General features: G+C 40.7%; 1 protein-coding gene across 3 annotated transcripts in view; it reads right to left on the bottom strand.

Moving 5' to 3' along the window:
- Nucleotides 1-4,826: 4,826 nt before the first annotated feature.
- The window catches only part of ENOX1 (ecto-NOX disulfide-thiol exchanger 1), a 356,835-nt gene continuing 338,622 nt past the window's right edge, over nucleotides 4,827-23,039 (bottom strand). For all 3 annotated transcript variants that reach the window (XM_030234651.2, XM_018908677.2, XM_030234653.2), the window contains 3 exons: nucleotides 11,843-11,945; nucleotides 8,793-8,878; nucleotides 4,827-5,760 (listed from right to left, as the gene is read on the bottom strand). In XM_030234651.2, coding sequence (XP_030090511.1) covers nucleotides 5,629-5,760; nucleotides 8,793-8,878; nucleotides 11,843-11,945 — 321 coding nt within the window. In that variant the 3' untranslated portion in view covers nucleotides 4,827-5,628. The remainder of the gene's footprint in view (nucleotides 5,761-8,792; nucleotides 8,879-11,842; nucleotides 11,946-23,039) is intronic.

The raw sequence follows: 23,039 nt of genomic DNA, 5'->3' as shown, positions 1-23,039 counted from the left end.
GATTCAGTAAGAAGTAGGGATAAAACAAAAATGCACCAGAGGGTTAATTTTTAAATACAACAACTCTAATATGGGAACTGTTTTTTCTGCGAAAAGTTAAAAAAAATAAAAAGTGAGGGAAAACTTACCTAGTTAAGTGTGTATTATATTATATTGAGCTATTTCGGAGCAAGTACTTGAGATTTTTCTGGCCTTAAGTCCTGGAGCAGCCCTTTAAATTCATAGCCTATATTCTTCCAAATTAACTGGTCTTTGCAGGCAAGCCCTCAGCTACCTTATTCTAAAATTCTAAAATAGACAAACCACTGTCAACGCCAATGCCCAAGGGCCCAACTCAGCCAGCTTTTCACATTAAAGGCATTATGCCTCGTCTGCATCAGACTTTTAAAATGTATCAGCTAATATGTGCTAATGACACACATTTAAACCCTAGTCTAGACAAAGCCTGTGCGATTGCCCTCTGAATGCCTGATGCGATCCGAACACCCTGACAGCAAATCTGATTACCCCATTTTAATCATGAAAGGCTATAAACATCTGAGAGCTACCCAAACCTACCCCACAGCGAAGAACAGGGCTGTGTGTGGGATCTTAGCCTCAAAATATCCTCCTGGGGGGAGACCTTTGGCCTTGCGCAAGCAAGCCTGTGAGTGGGGATAAAAAAGACAGGCTTTAGCAGACAGAAACGCAGCTATGCAGAGGAATCTATTACACCAGGATGAAGAAAACGACCCAACAGCATTTCACTTGTGTTACTGCTTTGACATTGGTGATCTGCTCATAGTCTGACAGGAATAGGAGGCAGAGTGTTGAACTGGAGCAGAGATGTGGCTGTGTGTCTGTATGCTGTAAACTGATCAGTTTCATTCAAGTAACAGTTTTTCTCCACACATTTTAAAGCAAGTTCAGAAATATTGGAAAGGATATTAAAAAAAAAAGGATGCAATGATTCGAGGAAGAGAAGATAAATGCTTTATTGCAAAACACTTAAAAACTCAATCTGTTTAGCTTATGAGAAAGAACACTGAGAAGTAAATAGACTACAATATATAAATATCTTCATGGGGAGAAAATGTGCAGTACTAAAGGAGTATTTAATCCTGCAGAAAAAAGCAAACCTGGCTAGAAGAAGCCAGAAGGAATGAAGCTAGGAAGTTAGGATCCAATTTTGACAGCACTAATCTCTTCTAAGAAACTATCAAGCAAAAAATATCTTTTTAATCAGTTGATAACCTTGATTATGGCTGGATGCTTTTATGGCAGGTGTATTTTAATCCACCTTATGCTGTTGGGATCACTACAGAATTAACAGTGACATGGCTAAGGCATGAGCAGTCCAAGGCAATGTTTTTTTTAGGCTTCAATGTTATGTGTATAAAAGTACATAAATTGGCAAGAAGTACTTACCAACCAGAAGTCTGAGCAAACGGTTGTAATATGTCTGTGGTATGACTGCAGGAATGCTGTCTGCTAGGTTTAAAGGAATATATACCTTTTTCCTCTTGCTGTCCCACAAATATCCCCGTTGAAAGGGCATCTGACATTGGAGTCAGCTTATTAAATTGGAACAGGCACAGTGTTACCCAGTGTGAGGCAGAACACTTAATCAAAGGTACTCCTGAGCGTATCTATTTGATTTTGCTTACAAATTCAATGTAATGGGTTTATAAAGTCAGAGTATCTGTACCTTGTAAGCATAATTTCCTGATCTGGCTGCTTTTTCAGTTGACTTACTTGGTCTTGAAACATTCAGTTTTAACTCAATAAATACATAGTCAGTTTTTGCTGTCCAAGCAGTCACACACAGAACCAGAAAGAATTGGTTGCTGTCTCTACTTTCTTTATGAGGGAAAAGTTAGAGCAAAAGAGCTGCAGAACTTGGCAGGATAGCCAGAGAGACAAGTCAAGGGACAACTTGTACCTTTTTAAAAAAAGAAAAAAATATTATAAAAGCCTCACAATATTTATGCTGAACACTGAGATGAATTTAAGTGGAAAAAATGGACATAATTTCTACATCAGACCTGGCTAATTACTGGTGCTAGAGGGACCAAAAGAATATCCAAATTCAACTCTCTCCTTTCCCTCTTCTAACAAAATTTCCTTCCCCAAATCAGCTCATATCATCCCAGAACATTTTTGTCTTACTAACACTGACTGTCAAAGCCATTCTGATTTTAAATAAAACAATCCTTGCAAGACCAGAATTTTTACTTAAACAAACCACCCAGAATGCTCCTACAACCAATTTTCTAGCTTTAGATTCCATAGCATTTGCTGCACATCATGTGTAGCTAAATGTAGCATAGCTTGATACAGGATTTTCTCTAAATCTCAGTATAGCTGTTCCTTAAGTGAATATGATGCTCTGGTAGTCCTGAACATGCAAGTTTTGCCCTAAACACACACACACTTCAATAAACAATTGACTCCACTATGGATGAGGAGATATTAAGAATTTCCTTTTCAGTGATGGGGATAATGCAGTCTTCATCAAACATAAAACATCTCTTGTGGACAGAAAATGCAGTTTAACAGAGAGGTAACACTTATCTCCCTTGAATGTGCAGGGTTAAATGCACATTTGTCTGGGAAGTTTTGCATAGTGTATCTCTTAATCCTTCTAGTGGGAATCAGATACAGTGCAGTAAGAGGCTGGCCCCTTTAAGCTGATGAAAGTCACCCCTGACATTAGTCCAAGACACTTCAAGGCTGAGGATGGTCTGAAAAGCTCTCCTGGGAGAACAGGAGTTCAGGCCAACCTAACTTGCAACTCGGAGCAAAATGCCCTCAGCATGTTTGGGCAGTCAGAAATCAAATCTTCTCCTGCTCCACTAGTCCCTGTTTGAGAAGAAGGGGCACTGCTATAACATGCAGTTGCATGCCAGGCTGTTGCTCAGTCTCATCTCTTGAGCTCATGGTTAGCCTGATGAGATAACTCTTTGGCCCTCTTTTTCCCCCCCACTACTGTTGTGAAGATCCTGCTCACTGTAACTGGCTTTTAGTCTTTGCCAGATGGCCATTGTCCTTCAACCTGACTCAGCTGCAGAAACTTGCTTTAGGTCTTGTGGGGACCTATGGGGACCATCTAATTCAATTGCCTGACCACATCAGGGCTGACAAAAAGTTAAATCATGTCATTAGAGGCATTGTGCAAAGGTTCTTAAACACTGACAGCCTTGGGGCTTTGATCACCTCTCTGGAAGCCCACTCCAGTGTTTGGTCACTATCTCAGTAAAGAAATGCTCTCTAATGTCCGGTCTAGGTGGCTTTCCTGTATCAAAAAAAATCCTATATCAAATCCCACACCAAAACCAGCTTTCTTGTTATTAATCTCTTTTGTATTAACTGCAGAACTCCCAGCTGGATATCCCCAGAGTCATCATCGGGACATTTCAGCACCTAAATGATGGAGCTCAACATTTTAATCCAATTTTCCCCAAAGCACACAAAGTTAAAGCTACTTCTTGGGCCCTACCCAATACTCATTGAGGATCCCCCTGGATTTCAAGGTCTCAACTTTACATTACAATATTACAGGATGCCTACATGCTACTTATACTCAAAGTTTAGATCTTCTTTGGGAGTATCTAAAAGCCAGTTAAGGAGGTTCCCTTTTAGCTGATACTATACAAGGACCAAAAGGGTACCCTTCTAAAGCTCTGATGGTCTAGACTGACAAGAAAACCCCATGGAGAATAGGAAGAAGAAAAAAAGTATGAAAAACAAATATAGTGACTAGGTTACAAGGTTCTGTAAAAAAGAAAGTTTTCTGACTGTCTGGATTTGAAGTTGTCTTGTGAGAGACAATGATCTAAAGGGAAAAAAAGAAGGAAGGTCAAGGAAAGGAAGGACAGAATATAATGAATAAGTATGGCATGGAGTATGCTGAGGTGAAAGTTTTCTCACCCAGCCTAAGTGACATCCATACACATTTATGTTACAGTATCTCAATGCAAGCTGTCAGACCTAACACATTTATGTCAGAATTATTCATGAAGCTGTATGATCTCAAGAGAGGAAAGAGTTATTACTTGGATTAAACTAGTTAATTTTCATTAACATAACTGGCATATAATTACTAGTTTCACCTGAGTAGCTTATCACAGGCTCTATAGCAACCATAATTGAGATGTACTTGATTTCTTAAATTTTGTGTGTACTGCCTGAAAGCATATTTTTTTTCCCATAATAGACCTGCTAAGCCTCTTTCTTTTCCCATTTTGTACACAATTAGCATTTCATTTAATATTTCTATATTCCAGGTAGATGCCAGAAGAGAAATAGATCTTAAAGTACCAATCACCAAAAGCCATGTTGGAGAGTTCCTTCACTACTAAATGCATTTGACACTAATTGCTGTTTATTGAAGGACCTGAGTGAAACCTTGCTCTGACATGTATCTAGAGACTCCCTGTATCTGTTTCAGTTTTCTCTGTTTCGCACTGCTGGTGCCCCTCTTCATAGGACCAGCTCTCTCTTGACTGGCTCCTCTGCCTGCACAGGGGTGTGGCAAAGAGGGGGCTGCTCTTTCCTACCCACAGCAGCTCTTACCCAACACAACAATTAAAATGGGAAATTTGAATGTGTTCATTTTTCACCCAGCTGCTTGTTGAAAGATAAAATCAAAGGTCCATGCTGCTACTTCCTCTACCAATATTTTAATATTAGCTGATATAGCAAGCTCTTTTTTGATTTATAATTCATTTAACAAAGTTATCTGCAATTAATAGTTCAGGTAGGGGAAAGGTGTTCCAGGAATCTCTCGCTGGATCAATTGAAATTCAATAACGTCAGAAGAAATACTTATGCAAACAATATGGTAGAAGTCATATTTATTGATAAAAATTAATATATCTGCTATAAAATTTGTAACAGTAATGCAACTGAATATTTATTTTGATGCATAAACCTGAATGTTACATACCAAATACAATACAGTAACACTGGTTTCTTCCTTATTTACATGTTTATGAAAATTGATATGCAATCCATGTTAAAAGAACTTGTAATGGAGAATAGTTACATTAGAAAAATAATATTCTTGATAAAGCATTCTTGAGGACTCCAATCACATTTTCAGGCCTCTTTCAATAAGGCAAAAATCCCTGGTACAGCATATAACTTAATTTACAAAATACAATAACTTCAGACACGTCTTCAAGTTTTCTTTTGGTATGCTTTTCCTCACTGTAAAATTACTCAGAAAGAACTTTCTATAACAAAACTTAATGAGTTCTATTACATATCACATATAAATCGCTGCAACTTAGCGACCAAAACCGGGTAATCTTTCTCCTTAACTGTTTGCTCAATGAGCTTTTCTTAGATGTAGGACATGTAGTATTTTGAAATCATTATGACTGTGGTATCTTTCTTCAGTTTTCATAGGAAACAATCTGCCACGTTTTGAAACTTTTTTTGAAATTTTATTTTATTTTAGGAACTGGTGCACAACTACATTTCCACTCACAAGAGAACGTCACAAATGTAACTAAAATTAGGCTTGGATAACTTTGAAAACATACTACTATGTGCCCAAACCCAAATTTCTTACTTTAATACTTTATAACCCTGCCATGCTCTAGGAATTCTTCTTCTTCTGCATAGCTTCATTACGAGTCACAGTCAGATAGTTTTAATTCCTTCAAAGGCACAAAACTTCCACCTCTTTTCCAGTGTTGCTCCTACACCAGTGAATTCTTGTTTAAACATGCGTGGCAGTCTCATCAAAAGCATTTCTATCTCATTTGCAGAGATCTGAGAAAGAAACAAAGGTTAAATTAAAGTGAGAAAGCTGCCCTGTAGCTTGTAAAGAGGAAACATTAAGAACAGATGTAATAGGGGTGTGGGGGAGACAAATCCCACACATGAAAACAGCCAACCATTATTTTTTTTATTTAATCCTAGCCCGATATGACTTTCCAGACTCCAAGGCAAGTGCAGATTCCTTGAAGGAATGATTTTGCTCTTGTAGATGCCTGTAAAGTATCCCCCTGTAAAGCAATGACCACTGCCATGCTGGGGCTGTGGCCACTCTCTGGTATGAAGTCCATCTAAAAACTACAGTCATGGGTGTTCTTGTGAGGAGGAGGAGGAGGAGGCAGATGGGATCTTATTCTTCTTCTCAGCCTACATGGTTTTGAATGCTTCTCCCAGCTCCATCAGCTTTTCTCTTTCAGAAAGGTTTTAAACAGCTCCCTGTTGTTACTGAAGGCTGCCTATCCATGGAGCCACCTTCCTTCAGTCTTACCCAGTTCAGCAGCCCCAGATAATTAAGCAGTAAAGCTCCCAGTTCCACATTTCTCAGGATGTTTTATCATTTTGAAACCTTAATGACTGCCCACCTTCCTAATAGGCAAGATGCTCTCATTACAGAAAACACTTTCACAAAGGCAACCTTTCTGGTATAATCAGTAGGGAAGTCAAGAAATGAACAGTCATGGAATATGAGCCGATTTATCCTGCTGCTTCTAAAGTGGTGGTCATGATCATGAAAGGAACAGCAAAGAAATCTATGGGTGCTGCCTGTGATCCACAGGTATCTCCACGATTTGAAAGTCTTATCTGGAAATAATGATATTTCTGCTTATTCATACCAGTAGAAACCTTCCATGGAGAAACCTTTCCTTTTTAAAACAGTATATAAACATAAAATGTGCTAATTATACTTTACTACACCCAAGGGGGAGGTGAAAAAATATCTATTGCCTCTTATTTTTCTGTAGAGGTTAGTGCAACAGAAAGATTAAATGATTTGTTAAAGGTGGCACCAAAACTCAGTGTTGGAGGCAGTCTAAAGTCTCAGCGTGATCCAATCCATCTTTTAAGTACTCACATGGCAGCAGTGGGTGTCTGGTTACTTTTGTGCAATGTATCTGAGCTCTGTACTGAGCCCTCAGCCCACACGGGTATGCTGACCTTATCATTCCTGTTCAGGCGAGGAATGACAGGCTAACCACGGAAAGTAATTGAAATTCATCTCTGAGATTGCATCTCTGGATCGCGCTATTAAAAAGTAATTTGTTTCTACAAGCAGTTGCTTCCAAAATAAACCAACGAGGTCAAATTTTGCAGCTTGTGTTTATTATGCAGTAGGTAGGTCCAGAGGTAGCTGCAGAGATGGCAGACAGTGCTCCTTCCTTGAGGGCTCTGTTTGCAAGTCAAGAGCTTGACCCTGGCAGCCCCACAGAAGCCCACGTGTTACTCACATGAGCAAAAACTCAAGGGCAGAGCCCACGGCCATGCACAAGAAGGGACCACAGCACTGCAGGGTGAGAATGCTGAAGAGCTCACTAGGGAGAAGCAATGAGCAGCAGGGCTGGAGCCCAGAGTCCATATTTTGGAATGATTGCTGCCATCACTCAAGAGATACAGAGCTGGAGAGGTCATCCAGGTGAAAAAGCAGTTGAAACTTAGACAAGTGCTGTGTTAAGGAAGGACTTGAAAGATAATGAGGAGACTGGACAGACTGGGTGATGCAGGACAAGACTAAGCAGAGTGCATGAGTAGCAGGGGCACAGAGAAGCAGAAGAATGGCTGTAGGTGTGAAGCTCTGGCTTCATCAGGTCTTGATAAAACCAGATATTAAAAAAATATTGAAATTCACCAGTTTCTCACCTCTTTCTCCCATCCCCATCCCCTAGTCCCTTTTCACTATGGGTGGCAGTGGGCTGTAAAGCACTAGCAGAGAGTTGCCATGGCCTGAAGACAGTGCCTAAAAAATTCGTCATCCTTCTTCACTCATCAAAGCAGCCTGTGTTAATTCCAGTGAGCTTCTAGTTCAGGATCTCCTCTGCTTTTAGCGCTACACTTTTTTATAGAAACAGAGGAAGGATCCAGGATCAGCCTGGATCAGCATGAAGCAGCTCACCAAAGCAGTGAGAAGCTGATCTTAGATATGGGCTGAGGGGGCTGTTCAGGAACAAAACACTACCAGGATCAAAGGAGTTGTGTTGCAAGATCTGGGAAAGCAGCATCATCCAAGTATGGGCAGACATGGGACAGAGCTGTGGCTGGCCACAGGGTGACCCCTGCATCTGCTAAGCTGCTGCTTAGCACTTGGAGTACCATTCACCTGATCATTTCACACTTGAGCTTCTCACCTTCTGACTTGCTTAATATGCAGTGCAGAGGAATAGGCCCATTTGGGGGCTTGATTTCATCTCATTCTACAGCAGATATTTAAAAAGTAAGTCAAAGAATCTTATCCTGCAGGTATTTATTGACTGTAGACTGTATGAACGGATGCATCAAATACTTTGCACACTGTTTTGTGTTGGCCTCACTTTTGTCTTGGCCACAGCTTCACTGAAATTAGTACACCCAATTCATTCATGTGGTTGTGTCTGCTCCCACATGGAGACAAAGGACATGAAACATGGTCCATTCCTGTGATCATAAAGGTTCAGTGTGACATACAACTTACAGCTTTTCAAAGAATAAAGGGCCATCTCCAAAAACTGCAGTTTGATGGCCATGGCCACACCTGCCTCTCATTCTGCTTTTTTTCTCCGCAGCTATATTTCAGAATCATGTGTCATAAAATCAGCTGCTAGTCTTTGCCATTTAGAGCTCTGCTCTTCTGTGCCACAAAGGATAGCTAAGCAGTTTGAGGCAAAGACCTCAACACAAGCACGTGCACTGTAATTTGCAAATGAATAAAAGACTGCAAACCCCCAAGCCCCATATCCCATTATCTTTGTAATGGAAATGCATGAAGAGTTTAACCTGCAGTAAAGAATAATACAATATTTCTAAAGAGAAAATAGATTTTGATTAATTTTTTTTACCCTAGAGTCCAACTGCTGCATATAAGACCAAAGATACTCTATATTGGCTCCAAAAGGGTGGACGTGAAGAAATGTGGATATGATACCTGTATTAAAAACAAATAGACATAAAGTATTAAATTAACTTCAGACACTGTATCATTAAAATAGGCAAAATAATTCTGAAGAGTCTGTTCTTACAGGTTTTCCAGTATGAATTATGACTCTTATTTTCCTTGCACAACCCAATAAACATAACAAAACAGCACATTTTTAATACAGTCATAGTAATGTGCTAAATACAATAGCTCATCTTCAGGAATGACAGCAGTTAGCAAGTAAGTGACCAAGATAATATACTGATGAATAAAGGAATTTCTAAACAAAGCCTTGCTGGGAGCATTTCAACTACTAATTTTATGCTTGATTTACCAATATAAAATTGTGGATATCGTAATGGTAAAATTATTGTTTTTTTCTCCTTCACTGGATTCTCTGTTGTGAAAACGTTTCATACAATTGTGTCAGAACTCTCACTCCCTCAAATTTTTCTAGTAATTATGCAGATGCTGGTTATGAAAAGTATTTAATCCATATTACCCCTAACTGCTGCTAAAGAAAACACAAATGCTTTATGACACATTTGCTTATTTACTTTTTCTTAAGAGAGAGCATGTTCTGTCTATCTTCATTGTTGTTTCAGGATGATTATAAAAGGTATGGGAATTAAAAGTGGCTTAGAAGGAGTCAGGATCTAAATCTAGAGATCTTTTCTGCAGTGAAAATCAAGTGATAGCATTATTAATAATGACCAGAGAAAACAAGATCTGGGGCATCAGTATTGCTTTTAAAAGCACTATCCAACTTCTCTTCTTCAAAGGGAACAGTGAAAATACAAAATGGCATGTGTGTTACTTGCTGTTTGGGGAGAGCTGAACTGTAGGAATCAGAACAAATATTTTCAACTCTCTTTGGATGGGCTTCTTAGCTGAACTACCCCAGGGGAAATTTCTTATACTTAAATCATAAACACCAGGATTAAAAATGCTTACAAATGACAAAAATGGGTCACTGTATCTTGTGTACTGCAGGCCATACTGCTTTCTTGATGCTGAATGAATTAGGATAATCTTGGATTTTGTTTTTCCCTAAGTACCGGCCGTGGTTGAAACTGATAAGCAATATTTAACGCGTTTTAGACTGGCTTTGCAAAGAACACCTTTTTTCCTCCTCCACTTTTCAAACAGCATTTACAAACTTCTGGTCCTGCATAAGGAGTGGCATGTAATAAATTATTTACTATGGCATGTCCTAGCAGCAGTGACCTTCTTTGTGCTGTGGATGACTACAGGTAAACACACAAGAGCTCTAGAAGCAGAAGTCAAGACCATCACACTTGGATGAGATGGCTGGAAATCCAATTTGTACTCAAATCACATTTTACCAGTGTTATTGCATCTGTTATGTGGTTCCTGAGGCTTTTCAATTCTGGCCATTCAAAGCCAGCTCTTTGGTATAATGTAAATAATAAGTAATTTGTCAATATTTTGTAGTTATTGACTGGAGTTCCATCATAGTTTCTTTTTTCTTTTATGCTCTTTTCCTCTAAGACAACACTGCATTTTTTAAAATGCAGAAAAACTTAGTGAATGGATGGAGGCAAGGCCCATTATTCCCTTGCCATATCTGATCGTGCCTCAGAGGAAGAGATAACATGAAATCCATCTTGAGGAATCTTTAATCTTGGGACTGTAACAGTGAGTCACTCGTGGGGGTATTATGACCAGTAATATCTTAAGTGAGGTTATTCTGTTCATCTGAGTGCCACTGAACAACAGATGTATGGGACCCACTCTGGGACACTGCCACCGTTCGTCACAGTCAAATAGTGAGTGACCTAGAACAAAAGGTTGTTATTCTGCTCTTAAAATCCCATGCTTGCTGTCTTTCTCACAGAACGAACTTCGAAAAGATGAACTACTGCCCCTGCAATCAAAAGTTTTAGATTTAATTATAAAAAGCAGAATTCAATCAAGTCATATAATTTCTGTACATTCCACTGTTTTGCATCTCACTAATCACAGGTAGTTTATGTACTAAGCACTTTAAATGTTTAGATACATTCTTCACTTTTAAATGACCTCTTTAGTCTGAACTGAACTTGTGAATTGCTGAATCTGTACCCAGCAATAAGCCAGCAATCTTCCTGGTGCCTAGGTGATGAAAATGAGTTGCATTTAAACATTTTGGAACTACCATTTATCAGGATACCACTGATTTGTGAAAAGACCAAACCAAAGAAATTAGATCTGTTCTTTCAGGTCAGCATTTCTGTTGCCATGCCACAGGGTACACTTTGGAATTGTGGGCCTTCATGCTCCCTGAAAACCTGCCCCACTGAAACCAAATGCAAAATATGTGTGGGTGTAAATGGGGCATGTTCCCTCCAAGGGTGGCATGGGTACAGCCAGTTCTGTGAGGCTAAATGGCACTTAGCTGGCCCACTGCCTATAAGCTTTAGGCACTATTAAAGGGTTTGTTTAAAAAATTTTATTCTAGGTAAAGGGTATGACAGTCCTTGTGGTATTCTTTATAAATATTCATATTGCTAATTCCCTCACCTAATGTCAAAGGCATAATTCTGTCTTGCTTAATACATGTAGTAGATGTATTTTTTGTTTGGTAGTTTACTAATATTATTTCCATGCCCTTCTCCTTCATCACTTTGTCTGATAATCATATAACAAGCTATACAACTCTGGCCTGCTAAATCTTGATGTAAATAAAGTCATCATACATTCATGCTGCAAGTCTACATGTAGATTCTGCAATTTTCTTCATACCTGAAATCCTTTCATTAAACTGCAGAATTTTTCAAAAAGGCAAAGTTCCGTTGTATTTTAGGATTTTTCTTACTAAAAGCCATTCTGAACCCAGATGAAAAAAAATTCTTTTTTTTTTTTTCTTTTCTTTACTTGTATTAGCAGAAAGATGTGTGTAAACATTTATGCAAAAAAGAAATCTGTTTGAAGGCATTTTGTTCTCAAAAATCTTCTTTGGGGTTATCTTACCTATTAATAGTGCCTCTTTCTCTGATTTCAGACCTGGGCTTCGTTTCTCTGAGTTTTTTTCTCTGTCCTGGTTGACCAATGCTACTGTCAATACATTGATTTCCTATAAAGTTTGAAAAACAAACAGGTGGTCATGTAGATTTCATTTATCTCAATTAAACTTGTCTGCTTCCTTTCACTATATTAAAAAAAAATCTTTAATTCACATCTAAAGACAAGACAGTTATAAATAATTGATTTGCTTGCAGAATATTAAGACATATTTTGAGCAACCTTTACGCCACGTGCTGCCAAGAAGAGAAATTTTGCTTTAGGAATAAATAATAACTTTGTTGCTAGTGCTTCTTCATTATAACAGCTGGAGAGATTGAGCCATAAAGCGTGGGGATGGTCAGAAAACTCACATTTTGTAGCAGCTATTAAAGCTGTAAACCAAGACCGCCTCCAGGGAACATGGATGGAGACATTCAGCTACAGCCATAAGAGTAAATTCAGCAGTCACTAACACCATTTCTAGCTACTAGAGCACAACCCTCTGCCCTGTTACACTCTTCAGCCAGTGCCTGGCATGGCATTGGCTCATCCCAAACAAATCTCAGGCATGTTTTGGGGGTTGGCACATTTCAGGAAGACCATTCCTAACAGGTGGTTTGCATAAAACTACCTTGTTTTAAGGACTGAAGAGCACCAACCTGAAGGACAAACAAGTCAAGGCTCCTACTTGGAGCTCTTTTTTGTCTGGAATCAGTGGCCTGAACCACCTAAACTTCATCTGAGAGATCACATAGCAGATGTTCCATCAGAAGTAGCCAGGCAGTTGTGTGACTGGGCATAGAGGAAGGAAATAAACTATTTCCAAGGCAAGTGAGTAACCTCAGAGTGCATTGCACGATATTCAAGCATATCCTGGGCTGTTTCCATGGAGCAGCCAATGTGCAATGACTCGTTCCTCAGTGAGGCAGTGACTCACGCTGCTGCATCTGCTCTGGGAAATGCTCAGCACTTCCATGCAAAACCTTGGAGGCAGAGAGCATGGTGCTGGAGACCCGGTGGTGTGAAGTGGGACTGGGAAGGAATGGTGCTCTTGTTCTGTTTGAGGGAGTCAAGGTAAGCGGCTGAAGGTTGTGTGGGACTGGGCAGCCTTAAATGCAAGCAAATATGAACTATTTGGTATAATGATGTGGCTCATTTAGGACATACCTATGGTGTGATGCCTTGCTCCAAAACTTTTGGTAAGGATTTTTGGCAACAGAAGAGGGACACTGGGCTTGGGTTGCTCTGAGGCATTTCTGAAGGTGTGAATAATCCATGCCAAAAAAAGGCATAAACTCCAAAGTATGTCAGATGTGCCTCTTTATGGATGACTAAAGGCTTCACAGTCTGTGAGACTGGTAAAAAAAGTCACACACTTTCTCATGTTTAATTGAAAACCAAGAAGAAATGACAAACAACATAAGCCAAAACCCCTCAGTGACGTAGTCTGTGCCTGCTCCAAGGGGCAGCTGCCTGACAGCTCAGATGCATCGTGGCTACAAGTGCTCCTTCGTGTCACAAGGAAGAGCAAGCCACCATGTGTCAGCCAAGGAACTCTGTGTGCACATAAGTGACATACATGCACATGTGCATCCCCAGCCCCCAGCAGCAAGGGGCTCTGACACCCACACCAAAAGGGGCGTGAGGTCCATTGGGTCATCTGGAGTTTGTCACATTTCTCCTGGCCAGCTGTGGCATTTCTCCTGGCCACAGACCTGTGTGGAGCTGTGCACATGTCAGCCTTTGCTGGCTTTTTAGATTTTTAGTTAGAGATCAAATAACTTTCCAGTTGTGTATTTTAGCTTTGGGAGTCTGCAGTTCAGGAGTTGCCAGTGATCCTCTCTGGAAAGAAGGGTGCTCCTGGGTGCTCTGGCAGCTACATCACCTTGACACTAACCCTCCTGTAGTGCTGTAGTGCACAAGGCACATTAGAGCAGCAGCAGCAGCAGCAGCATGCTCTAAATTGTCCAGCACTGTTGATTCCCCTCCTGACAGAGCCAAAGGCTAATGCAAATTCTGATCTCCTGCTGGCCATGACATCCAAAAGCAGTGAAAGGAAACCCTGCCAAGAAACTGAAATAAAAGGTGTTTACATGACTTTCTCCAAGAGGGCAGTAATGACAAGGGGGTTACAGATCAGAACAGAGCTGGATGACAAATTTCATAATAGTGCAGCAGAAAAGCAGAGAGCTTTTCTGCCACCAGAGCTTGTATAGGTTAAGATGCAACTTTGACTTCATCAGAGATGGAAAAGCAGTCTAAAAATAGCAATTCCTGAGGGGGGAAGGTGGGAGCAGAGAGATGTGTATTTGATATAACAGGCCCCAAACACAGCACACTCACAGTTTCAGGTGGGATTAGAAGTTTTGTCAAGCAGCGATGCAGAGAAAGAAACTATAATCCCATTGGGAGCAAGGAACAGATGGATTCTCATTTAATGCCTAGATTTGAGCCTGTGCAGAACGTTTTGTATGATTTATAGGACAGTGTAAATGGATGCTAAAGGAAGTCACATCAAGTCTTCCTTAGCTGTATGTTGGAACAGAGGATAAAAGAGTAAAAATTTTTTTATGGGGAAGCCTGAGGAAATGAGTGGCAAAGATAGATACCCAGGAAACCACCGGCTTTAGAAGAAAGTTGCAGGTTCTTGGAGGCTTTAAAATGAAAGGTTTCCGCCATTCAATGCTACCTGCCTCACAGAAGATAATAAATTAGATCACTCTGATGTATTCAGCTGCCAAAAGGAGTTTGCACAGGCCATGGGAAAATACAGGTTGTGCATAGTCACATAAAGTAAATCAGAATTCAGTAGCAATGCTGCTAGGAATTAATAGTGGCTTAAGAGAAATGGCATAATTGGGTCTAAAAAATGGGAGTGAAATTTGCCCAGAAACTGGGCTAATTATAGCGTAAGTGAAAACCTTAAGACTCTGATAGCATACTGCAGATACAAATCTGGTACCTATGAAACCTTTACAATAAATCCTCATTCAGGTAATTTACACTTTTAAAGAGGCACTACTTATGTCAGCCCACAGAAACAAGACTTTTAAGAATACAAAGGTGAATGAGGCAATAAATAATTGGAAAAAAACAGTTAGGTCACCTCTCTGACGTGAGAAAAAGCTACTGATCACCAGCTGCCTGAGGAAAATTATTTAATATATACTGCATTACAGTATTTCCTTTCTTTCCTGGAGAACATTCTTTATTTGGCAAATTATATTTTCTGAGGCCCTAAGCAGGTTTCATTATAAAAAGAATATTTTGCTACCATCTGTCAGTTACTGCATTAAAGGACAAGAACACAGCTGAGCATGTGCAAACTGGTACTTATTAGAAATGAAATGACCTTGCAAGAACTAAACACTGTGTGTGAAAGGCTTAATCCAGGTTAAATCACACCTGGAGATCATTAGGGACCTGGTCCTATTTATTATTCACAAATTACGTCAGGCACTGGAAAACAAGGGGGACCAATTTGATGATGACAGTTCCAGAGCAGCTCAGTATGAATGGAACTATTCTGTGTGATGCTCTCACCATTGCCAGCTTAAAGCTTTTTCTTGCAAATGACACTTTAATCCATCAGCAGATGATGAAAAGACATGAATTTGCCTCGTGGGATTGAAATCCCTATGGCTCTGTAGAATGTCCCTTGAGACCAGCATTTTCATTCAGGGCTCCCTGCATTTGAACCAGGGAGGGAGTCTTTCTGGAAAACTCTTAGGAGAACTTGCTGGATGAAACAGAAGAGAGCAAATAACAATTTTATCCCATGGACTATTAATTTCCACAAGCAGATCTCTGACACCACCATTGACACAGAGCTGATAGCTGTGGAGAGTCATACAAGGCAGTTTTTCACATGGATATAAAGCCTGGCTGAAAGGTGGGAGAGAAGTCTGGTTTTCATCATTCACTCAAGTATCTTGGCTTCTTTGGAAGAGGCATGGGCAAATATATTGCTCTAAAAGTTGCCTGGTCTCACTGTCCAGAGAGCAGCTGTGTCTAACACTGGACACACAGCAAATGAGAGAGTGACTCTTAAGAGAAATGAACTTGCCAGAGAAAGACACAAAGCTCCTGAAGAGTAGAAGAGAGGTGGTGATATTATACAGAAGATAGTCACAGATCCTATAAATAAAAGGCTATCTCTGCACTCCAGGGCTCTAGCAGATCAGAAAACTCCAGATATTTAGGTTGGATGACTTGGGTCTTTCTCTCCTTTATTGGTTTCTTTTTTCCCCTACAGAAAAGTAAGATATTAAATAAAAAGTTCTCAATCTAGATAGCATTAATCCTCTTCAGGTCAGTCTTAAACTAGTGCAAAAAAGGCAGACAATATCAAATATTTGTTCTTGCCTGAAAATACATGTTAGCCAGCATCCCTAAAAAGGGGGGGACTGAGGACTTGATAGTCTCCTTAACCACTGACCAAGAGTAGAGCAGGACTTGCACAGTAGCTGCCCTACCTGTAAACCCCTCTGGCCAGAGTGCAGATCTACACCATCTGTTGTTCAGGACTCTGCTTTGAAAGGCAGAATATAGGATTTAATGAACGTGACACTGAAGATACCTGACATGTGCCCAGGATGCAATGACATTCAAAGAGATGAAATACTCCCTCTGGGAGTAAGAATACTTACCTCTGGGTAATCCAAGTATTTGATAATTATCTTTGAATCTAGGGGGAATGATGACTGCTTGCATACTGTCTCCAAAGACCTCATTTTCTTTGTTGTAGTTTATGGAATTCTGAAGAATCATGTGGTGAGGGGGTAAAAATAATATTGTGTCTTCTGAAAGGCCCAGTAAAAATCCCATAAACCTACCAGCCTCTGGAAAAGTTTGCATTTTTATTATATGCACAAAGCCAATTGTCTGAGGCATTAAAACAGTGGCAGAAAAAGGAAGGACTTGATGTTTGTCACAGCAGGCAAAACAGAGCAACTGCTGAATGTTGTTAGATGTAAGGGATACACAACACTTTCTCATCAGCCAGGGGATTTATGAGAGAAAATGAGTAGGAGGAGAAAAAAACTATATATTTGAAACATAAGCAAAAATCTTGCAGGCTATTAACAGCAGGCCAGAGAGATGCTGTAAGCTTGGAAATAAAAGGTAATCTTAAAATCCTGATAGAAGAAAGAGCCACACACACACGATACCAAATCCACAGCCTATAAGGTATTGAAAGGCATATGTGTGCCTGCTCTGAGCACACAGAACTGGGCTTGGACTTCAGGTCAGTTTGCCCAAACTGCTTATTGAGAACCAGGCAGTTTTGACTGCAGACTTGAGTAGAAACTGGTCTGCAGCATGAAGAACTGTATATATTTAATTCATCTGCATTTATCTGTCAGCCTCCTGTAGTCTGGTATAGATGGGTTTGCTTTGCTAGTCTTTCTTTAAATGTACTTCAGAACTACATCTGAAAATTTAATCTTGCAGTTTTAACCTGAGTGGAGCATAATTCAATAACCAATCAAGTGAATGGAAGTCTTGCAATACTTTCAATGCACATCAAGTCAGGCATCTTAAATTTATGGGGACGTGCAAGGTTGAGGTACAGGACAACTCCTGACAGCTTAGCATGGTTGTCAGTTGAGAATGGGCTACTGTCCTTGTCTATGTTCTTATCTGCAGTGAATTCAAAATTATTCAATCCAAGTTGAACTAAGCTACAGTGAAAGAGCTTATTTAAATTTAACTTAAATCAAATTTCCTTGCAAATGTGGCGACGTATGAGTACACTCACAGGCAGTGATTGTGAATCAGATAATCACAGCATCACAAAACCAGGCAGATGACCTTGGGAGATCTCTAGTCCAACCTTCTGCTCCGAGCAGGATCAGCTGCAGTGGCAGGGCACATGGATGTACAACAGAAAGCCAGCAATCCAATGGCTCAGCAGTTTCTCTGCAACATCCCAGTCCTGCACCCTTATCAACAGAGGGGTGCCTCTGTCCCCTGCAGAAGGGATTTTCCAACCACCATCACTTGCTCCATCCTTGTGATACTTGTGACTCAAGTCTTGTTTCCACAAGCACAAAGGAGTACAGAGGCACCATTACAGAGGGGGAAAATGTGATAGCCTAATCAGAGAAAGCAGAGTCCCCTGATCCAGCTCCTCCAGGGCTGTCACAGGAAATTATCAGCCCCAGGGGCACAACATGACATCAGTCCACCTCTCTGAAACATCCTACAGACTGAGGGAGCACTGCCTGTAGGAATATGGGACTTGTTACGGGATGTAGGAGCAGAAAATTATGGGGTTGTACAAAACCTAGCTGAGGTCCTCAGCAGGGGAAGAAGTAGCAGGAAAAGAAGGGATCATGGCAGTTTGGGAGGGGATAAAAGGGAGTGGTTGCATGTAACCAGGTTGCTGGTCCCTACACTTGTCTGGCCATGTCAGGCCCTGATCAGTGTACAAACTAACTTCTCTTTTCCTGGGTGAGGGACTCTGTTATGTGTGCATGGGGCCCCATGAAGGCATCTGAGCAGAGCAGAAGGGATCAACAACCAGAGAGGCACTGCAGCCTGGAGTGCTGCAGTTAGAGAGACCTGACTGTCCAAGCCACCGACTGGGAACACCATGGAGTCTGGGGAATGGCTAAATGACTACTTTGTGTGTGTGTGTCTGTGTGTCTGTGTGTGTGTGTGTGTGTGTGTGTGTGTGTGTGTGTGTGTGTGTGTGTGTGTTTAAGAGCCAGTTATGGGACAGCCTGGAGTCAAAGTCCAGTTTCTGGAGGGATTCACATTGTGTATATGTGTAAGCCTGCAGATGTATTTCCCACGAGTGGACCTTTACCTGTTTGAGTACCTCATTGCTGTTTGTGTTTATGAATGCTGAGTTTGTGCTGAGCTGTGGGGCTGGCCATGTGTCTATAGATGGACCCACGTGATGTATGTGTTGCAGATGTTCTTCCACATGTCTGTGAGGAATATATGCTCAGTGCAGCTGCAGGTTCATTCCATGGAGCTATAACCACCTTGCCTCTGTCAGGCTGCCAGGATTCAGCATCTCCCAAAACCAGTAACGCTTGGTTTGGGCCAAATGTCTTTAATTCTTTCTTTAATGGAACTTTTTCCCCTTCATCAGCTACACACTGTGTTGTGATGCGATGTGTGAAAATTTGGTTGAGTATCTGAACTCTGAAAGTAACTTAGAACTGTCCTAACTTAGAAAAATATTGTGTGTTACATAGCTTTTCTCTCAGCCTGTCCTCTTCAGTGACTGTTTCTGACTCTCTGCTGACTACTCCTCTAAAAATACTCTGACTAGAAAATTGCTCGCAATTTTGATTAATATCATTCTTGTGTTGCTTCAAATGAATTACCTTGTGCTGGTGAATTAACTACTTCCTAGAAAGCTCATATTTTACATGGTCCTGGCTCCTCACAGCCTAAGAATTGATTTTAGAAAAGGGCCTAGCACTAAGCTAAATGGCCTTGTGACACAACACACTCTCTATATGCAGAGAGGTTTCTTGGCTTTTTCTATTTGTACTGGGACAACTCAGTTAAAAAAAATTCAGTGAAATTTTGCAGTGGTTCATCACATATGAAAGGAATAAGGCAAGGAATGAGGCATCCAACCATCTGCCCAAAACCAGAGCTCTCACAAGTGCCTAGTGGCACTGTTAGAGTTAGCACCTGGTCAAAAATTTATTTTAAAAACCCTTTGCTTTTTAGTAGTTTTTTTTTCCAGAGTCTTACAAGATCCTTCTCCTTCTACTACCTACCATGTGATGCAGAAGGACATATTTGCCATATGCTGCACTATGACTGGTCTCTCATTAGAAATTATAGACACCTGGTTTCACCATTTCATTCAAATCTAAACTCGGGAACTTATTTTGTTCTATGCAAGAAGCCAGTGTTGGTTTTGTCAGAAATACCACATTGCAATTGCTTTTAAAGGACACTCATATAGAAATTTATTTTCAAATACACTAATATAGTATTTACTGTTCATGTAAATTTAAGAATGCACCAGTATTAAAAAATAAACAGTTGAAAACTTGAAAAGTTTCCCGGCATTAAAATTATAGGAACAGCAATGTAGACAAATTAGAGCTGTGAATGTAAGACCTTGCGAATGAAAAACTTCAAATGGATGGATCTAAGGTTTGTTTATCTGATTTATCCCACATAACAGAAGCATTTTCAGGAGTGAAGATTAATTGTTTTATGGTGCTCTTGACATCCTATTTTTCTGATCCATTTGCCAGAGAGATGCTTTCAGTTTTTTCATTTTAAAGCTTTTACTATCGTAACTTTCACCTGCTGAGTTTTAGGCAACTAGCAATAATCTGAAAATGCTTTTCTCATTGAAACTATCTCTTTATATTTTTTCATTGTATTTGAGCACATTTATTTTACAGGAATGTACATATGCAAAATATGGATGACTAATAGGAAAGTTACTTCATGCTCATTTTCAAAAGTATGATCAGGTTGCTTCATTTTCTAAAGCTGGATTTATGTGTAGGTTCCTGATGACTTAACACAGATGTTTTATGTGATGTGAAGGTGGTTGCTTTGCAAGATAAAAGGTAATTGTCATTTTGCATATTTTGTTTTAGGGAATTGCAGCAAACCAATGGCTGGCTGAATGAAAGCATCACTTGCCCACCAGCTCTGCTGAAGTCAATGAGGAGGAGGTACTTCATGTTTACTTGAGATTGAGAATTTGTGAAAACCCTTTGAAATGGTCTTTAGCACAAATATCGCTCTTGCAATCTCCTCTAGAATGATGCAATTTCAAAAGAAAGGTTAAAAAGAGAGAGAAAAAAAAGGCAGTTGGTTTCCCTTCTAAGACTTGTAGAAGTTTTGAAAATGATTTTGTTGAAATAAAAACAAGTAACATTCAGGGAAAACCGACCATAAGACTTAAAAGTTTTATGAGAGTGAATGATTTTCTTCATGGTTTTGTATTTAAAGATATTAATTTTAGGAATCTCCACATCGGAAAATGCAAAAAGTACTTAAACACTATGGAGTTCTTGTTCCTTTGGAGTGGATCTTGATAAGGATGACAAACTCTTTCTGAGGTTCCTTAGAGTGACTTGGGAATATTGTTTGATGGGAAGCTCATCATGAGCCAGCAATGTGAGCTTGCAGCCTAGAAAGGCAATGGTATCCTGGGCTGCATCAAAAGAAGTGTCCAGCAGGGTGAGGGAGGGGATTCTGCCCCTCTGCTCTGCTCTGGTGAGACCCCACCTGCAGTGCTGCATCCAGCTCTGGGTCTCCTAACATAGGAAGGACAGGGAGCTGTTGGAGCAATGTCAGAGGAGGGTCATGAAGATGATAAAAGGGCTGGAGCAACTCTCCTGTGAGGACAGGACAGTTGGGGTTGTTCATCCTGGAGAAGAGAAGATTCTAAGGAGAGACGTTAGGGTATCTTCACATACCTGAAAGGGTCTGCAAGAGAGCTGGAGAAGGACTTTTTACAAAGCCATGTTGGAACAGGATGAGAAGAAATGGCTTTACACTGACAGGGCAGGTTTAGATCAGTTTCAAGGAAGAAATTCTTTACTGTGAGGGTAGTGAGACACTGGCATAGGTTTTCCAGAGAAGTTGTGGATGTCCCATTCCTGGAAGTGTTCCAGGCCTGGCTGGATGGGGCTTTGAGCAATCTAGTCTAGTGAAAGCTGTCTCTGCCCATGGCACGAAATTGGAACTAGATGATCCTTAAAGCTCTTTCAAATGAAAACCATTCCGTGAAGAGTGGCTCTTGGGAATACTGAAGTTCCTTTCTCACTGCTGTCACTCTTTTCCTGTCTATTCCTTGAAAGCCTGTTGGAAGGCGCATGCGAGTGGTGCACAGCCCCCAGGACTGCAGTAGCAGGTTTGTGGCTGAAGCAGAGGTGGCCCATCATCCTTCAGGTGGTTGCGGGGGAGCCTGAGTGCTCTGACAAGCCAATCTGCCTTGCAGGCTGTGTGGGTTAAGCCCACAGCTGCATATGTATAAGGCTGAATGCTATTCCTCACTGGAAATGACAGGATGACTCCTGTATACGTGTGCAGTATAAATACTCGGGGAAAATGCTTTGGGATGAAAGGCTTCATATAATGATCAGATATTATTAAAATGTCAGGTAGCTCTGGGCACTGAAGATCTGTCTCCCTGTGGAGCTCATATGAAATTTAAAGTAAAAAAAAACTTTTGTGATTTGCTGAGTGGGTGGCTGAATGGGTTTTATCATTGTGTCTCAGAGTTCTCTTTCTCCTCCCTCAGATCATCAGAATTCACTGCAATCAAAAGCCAAGTCACTCTGACACTCCTAATTAGGGACAAGAGAAGTGGTGTGATTTCTTGCTGCACATTAACAAAGGGGTTATTGCTAGAACCCAGATCCACTTCAGGCAGCACATTCTGTGTCCGAATATACCTTGGTCTGCTCCCTGTTTGCTCCCTGTAGGGTTTAATCATGGCTGGAATCTCAGAGACTCTGATTTAGCCAGCAGAGACATCTGTACCATGCTAATGAAACTCTCGCTGACTTCTGAATTGACAAACCAGGGCTGGGGTGGCAAAGGGGGGAACTCGGGGAGATTTGATCTACCAGTGTAAAAGAACTTCTGAAGGCTGAGTAGGCTCTTTGATAACATCCTAAACAGCCTGTTAAACTCCTGCTACTTTTCGGGCCTCGTGGTATTGAATTCAGGAGGTGGTCATTCCTCATGCCTGTCTCAGTAAGTAGGAAAGCTGCTGAGCTGTGAACGGTCAGAGCTGCTTGAATCTATCATGCTCCATGTGCCTTAAACTGAAGGAAATGGGAAGAAATGAGTGATGGAAGAGCTACAAATAAATATCTGGAATGGAAAAGGTGGGGAGTAGAAAGAGGCACAGCCACTCCTCAGCCCCTGGCACTGGCCCCACCAGGACAGAAGAATCTGAACACAGACAGTAAATGTGTCTCTTTAAAGCCCCCCTGATGGCTCCAATCCAATCAGGGTACCTTCTCCTAATGACACAGCACACCCATGATGAGAAACCAAACCCCACTCCTCTCTTCTCAAGGAGCTGTCCTCATCCCTTCACTCTCCACTCTTCCTGCCTGCTCTCTTTAACTCTTGCAGAAGGGAGAAGTTACAACAAAAGGGGCTGGAGGGTGACCATAGTTCGTGCTCTTTTCTTCTGAGGTGTGGCAGA

This window comes from Serinus canaria, chromosome 1, assembly GCF_022539315.1.
Source record: "Serinus canaria isolate serCan28SL12 chromosome 1, serCan2020, whole genome shotgun sequence".
NCBI lineage: Eukaryota > Metazoa > Chordata > Aves > Passeriformes > Fringillidae > Serinus > Serinus canaria.
Note: the sequence above shows the minus strand (reverse complement) of the source record. Positions and strands in the feature narration are given on the sequence as shown.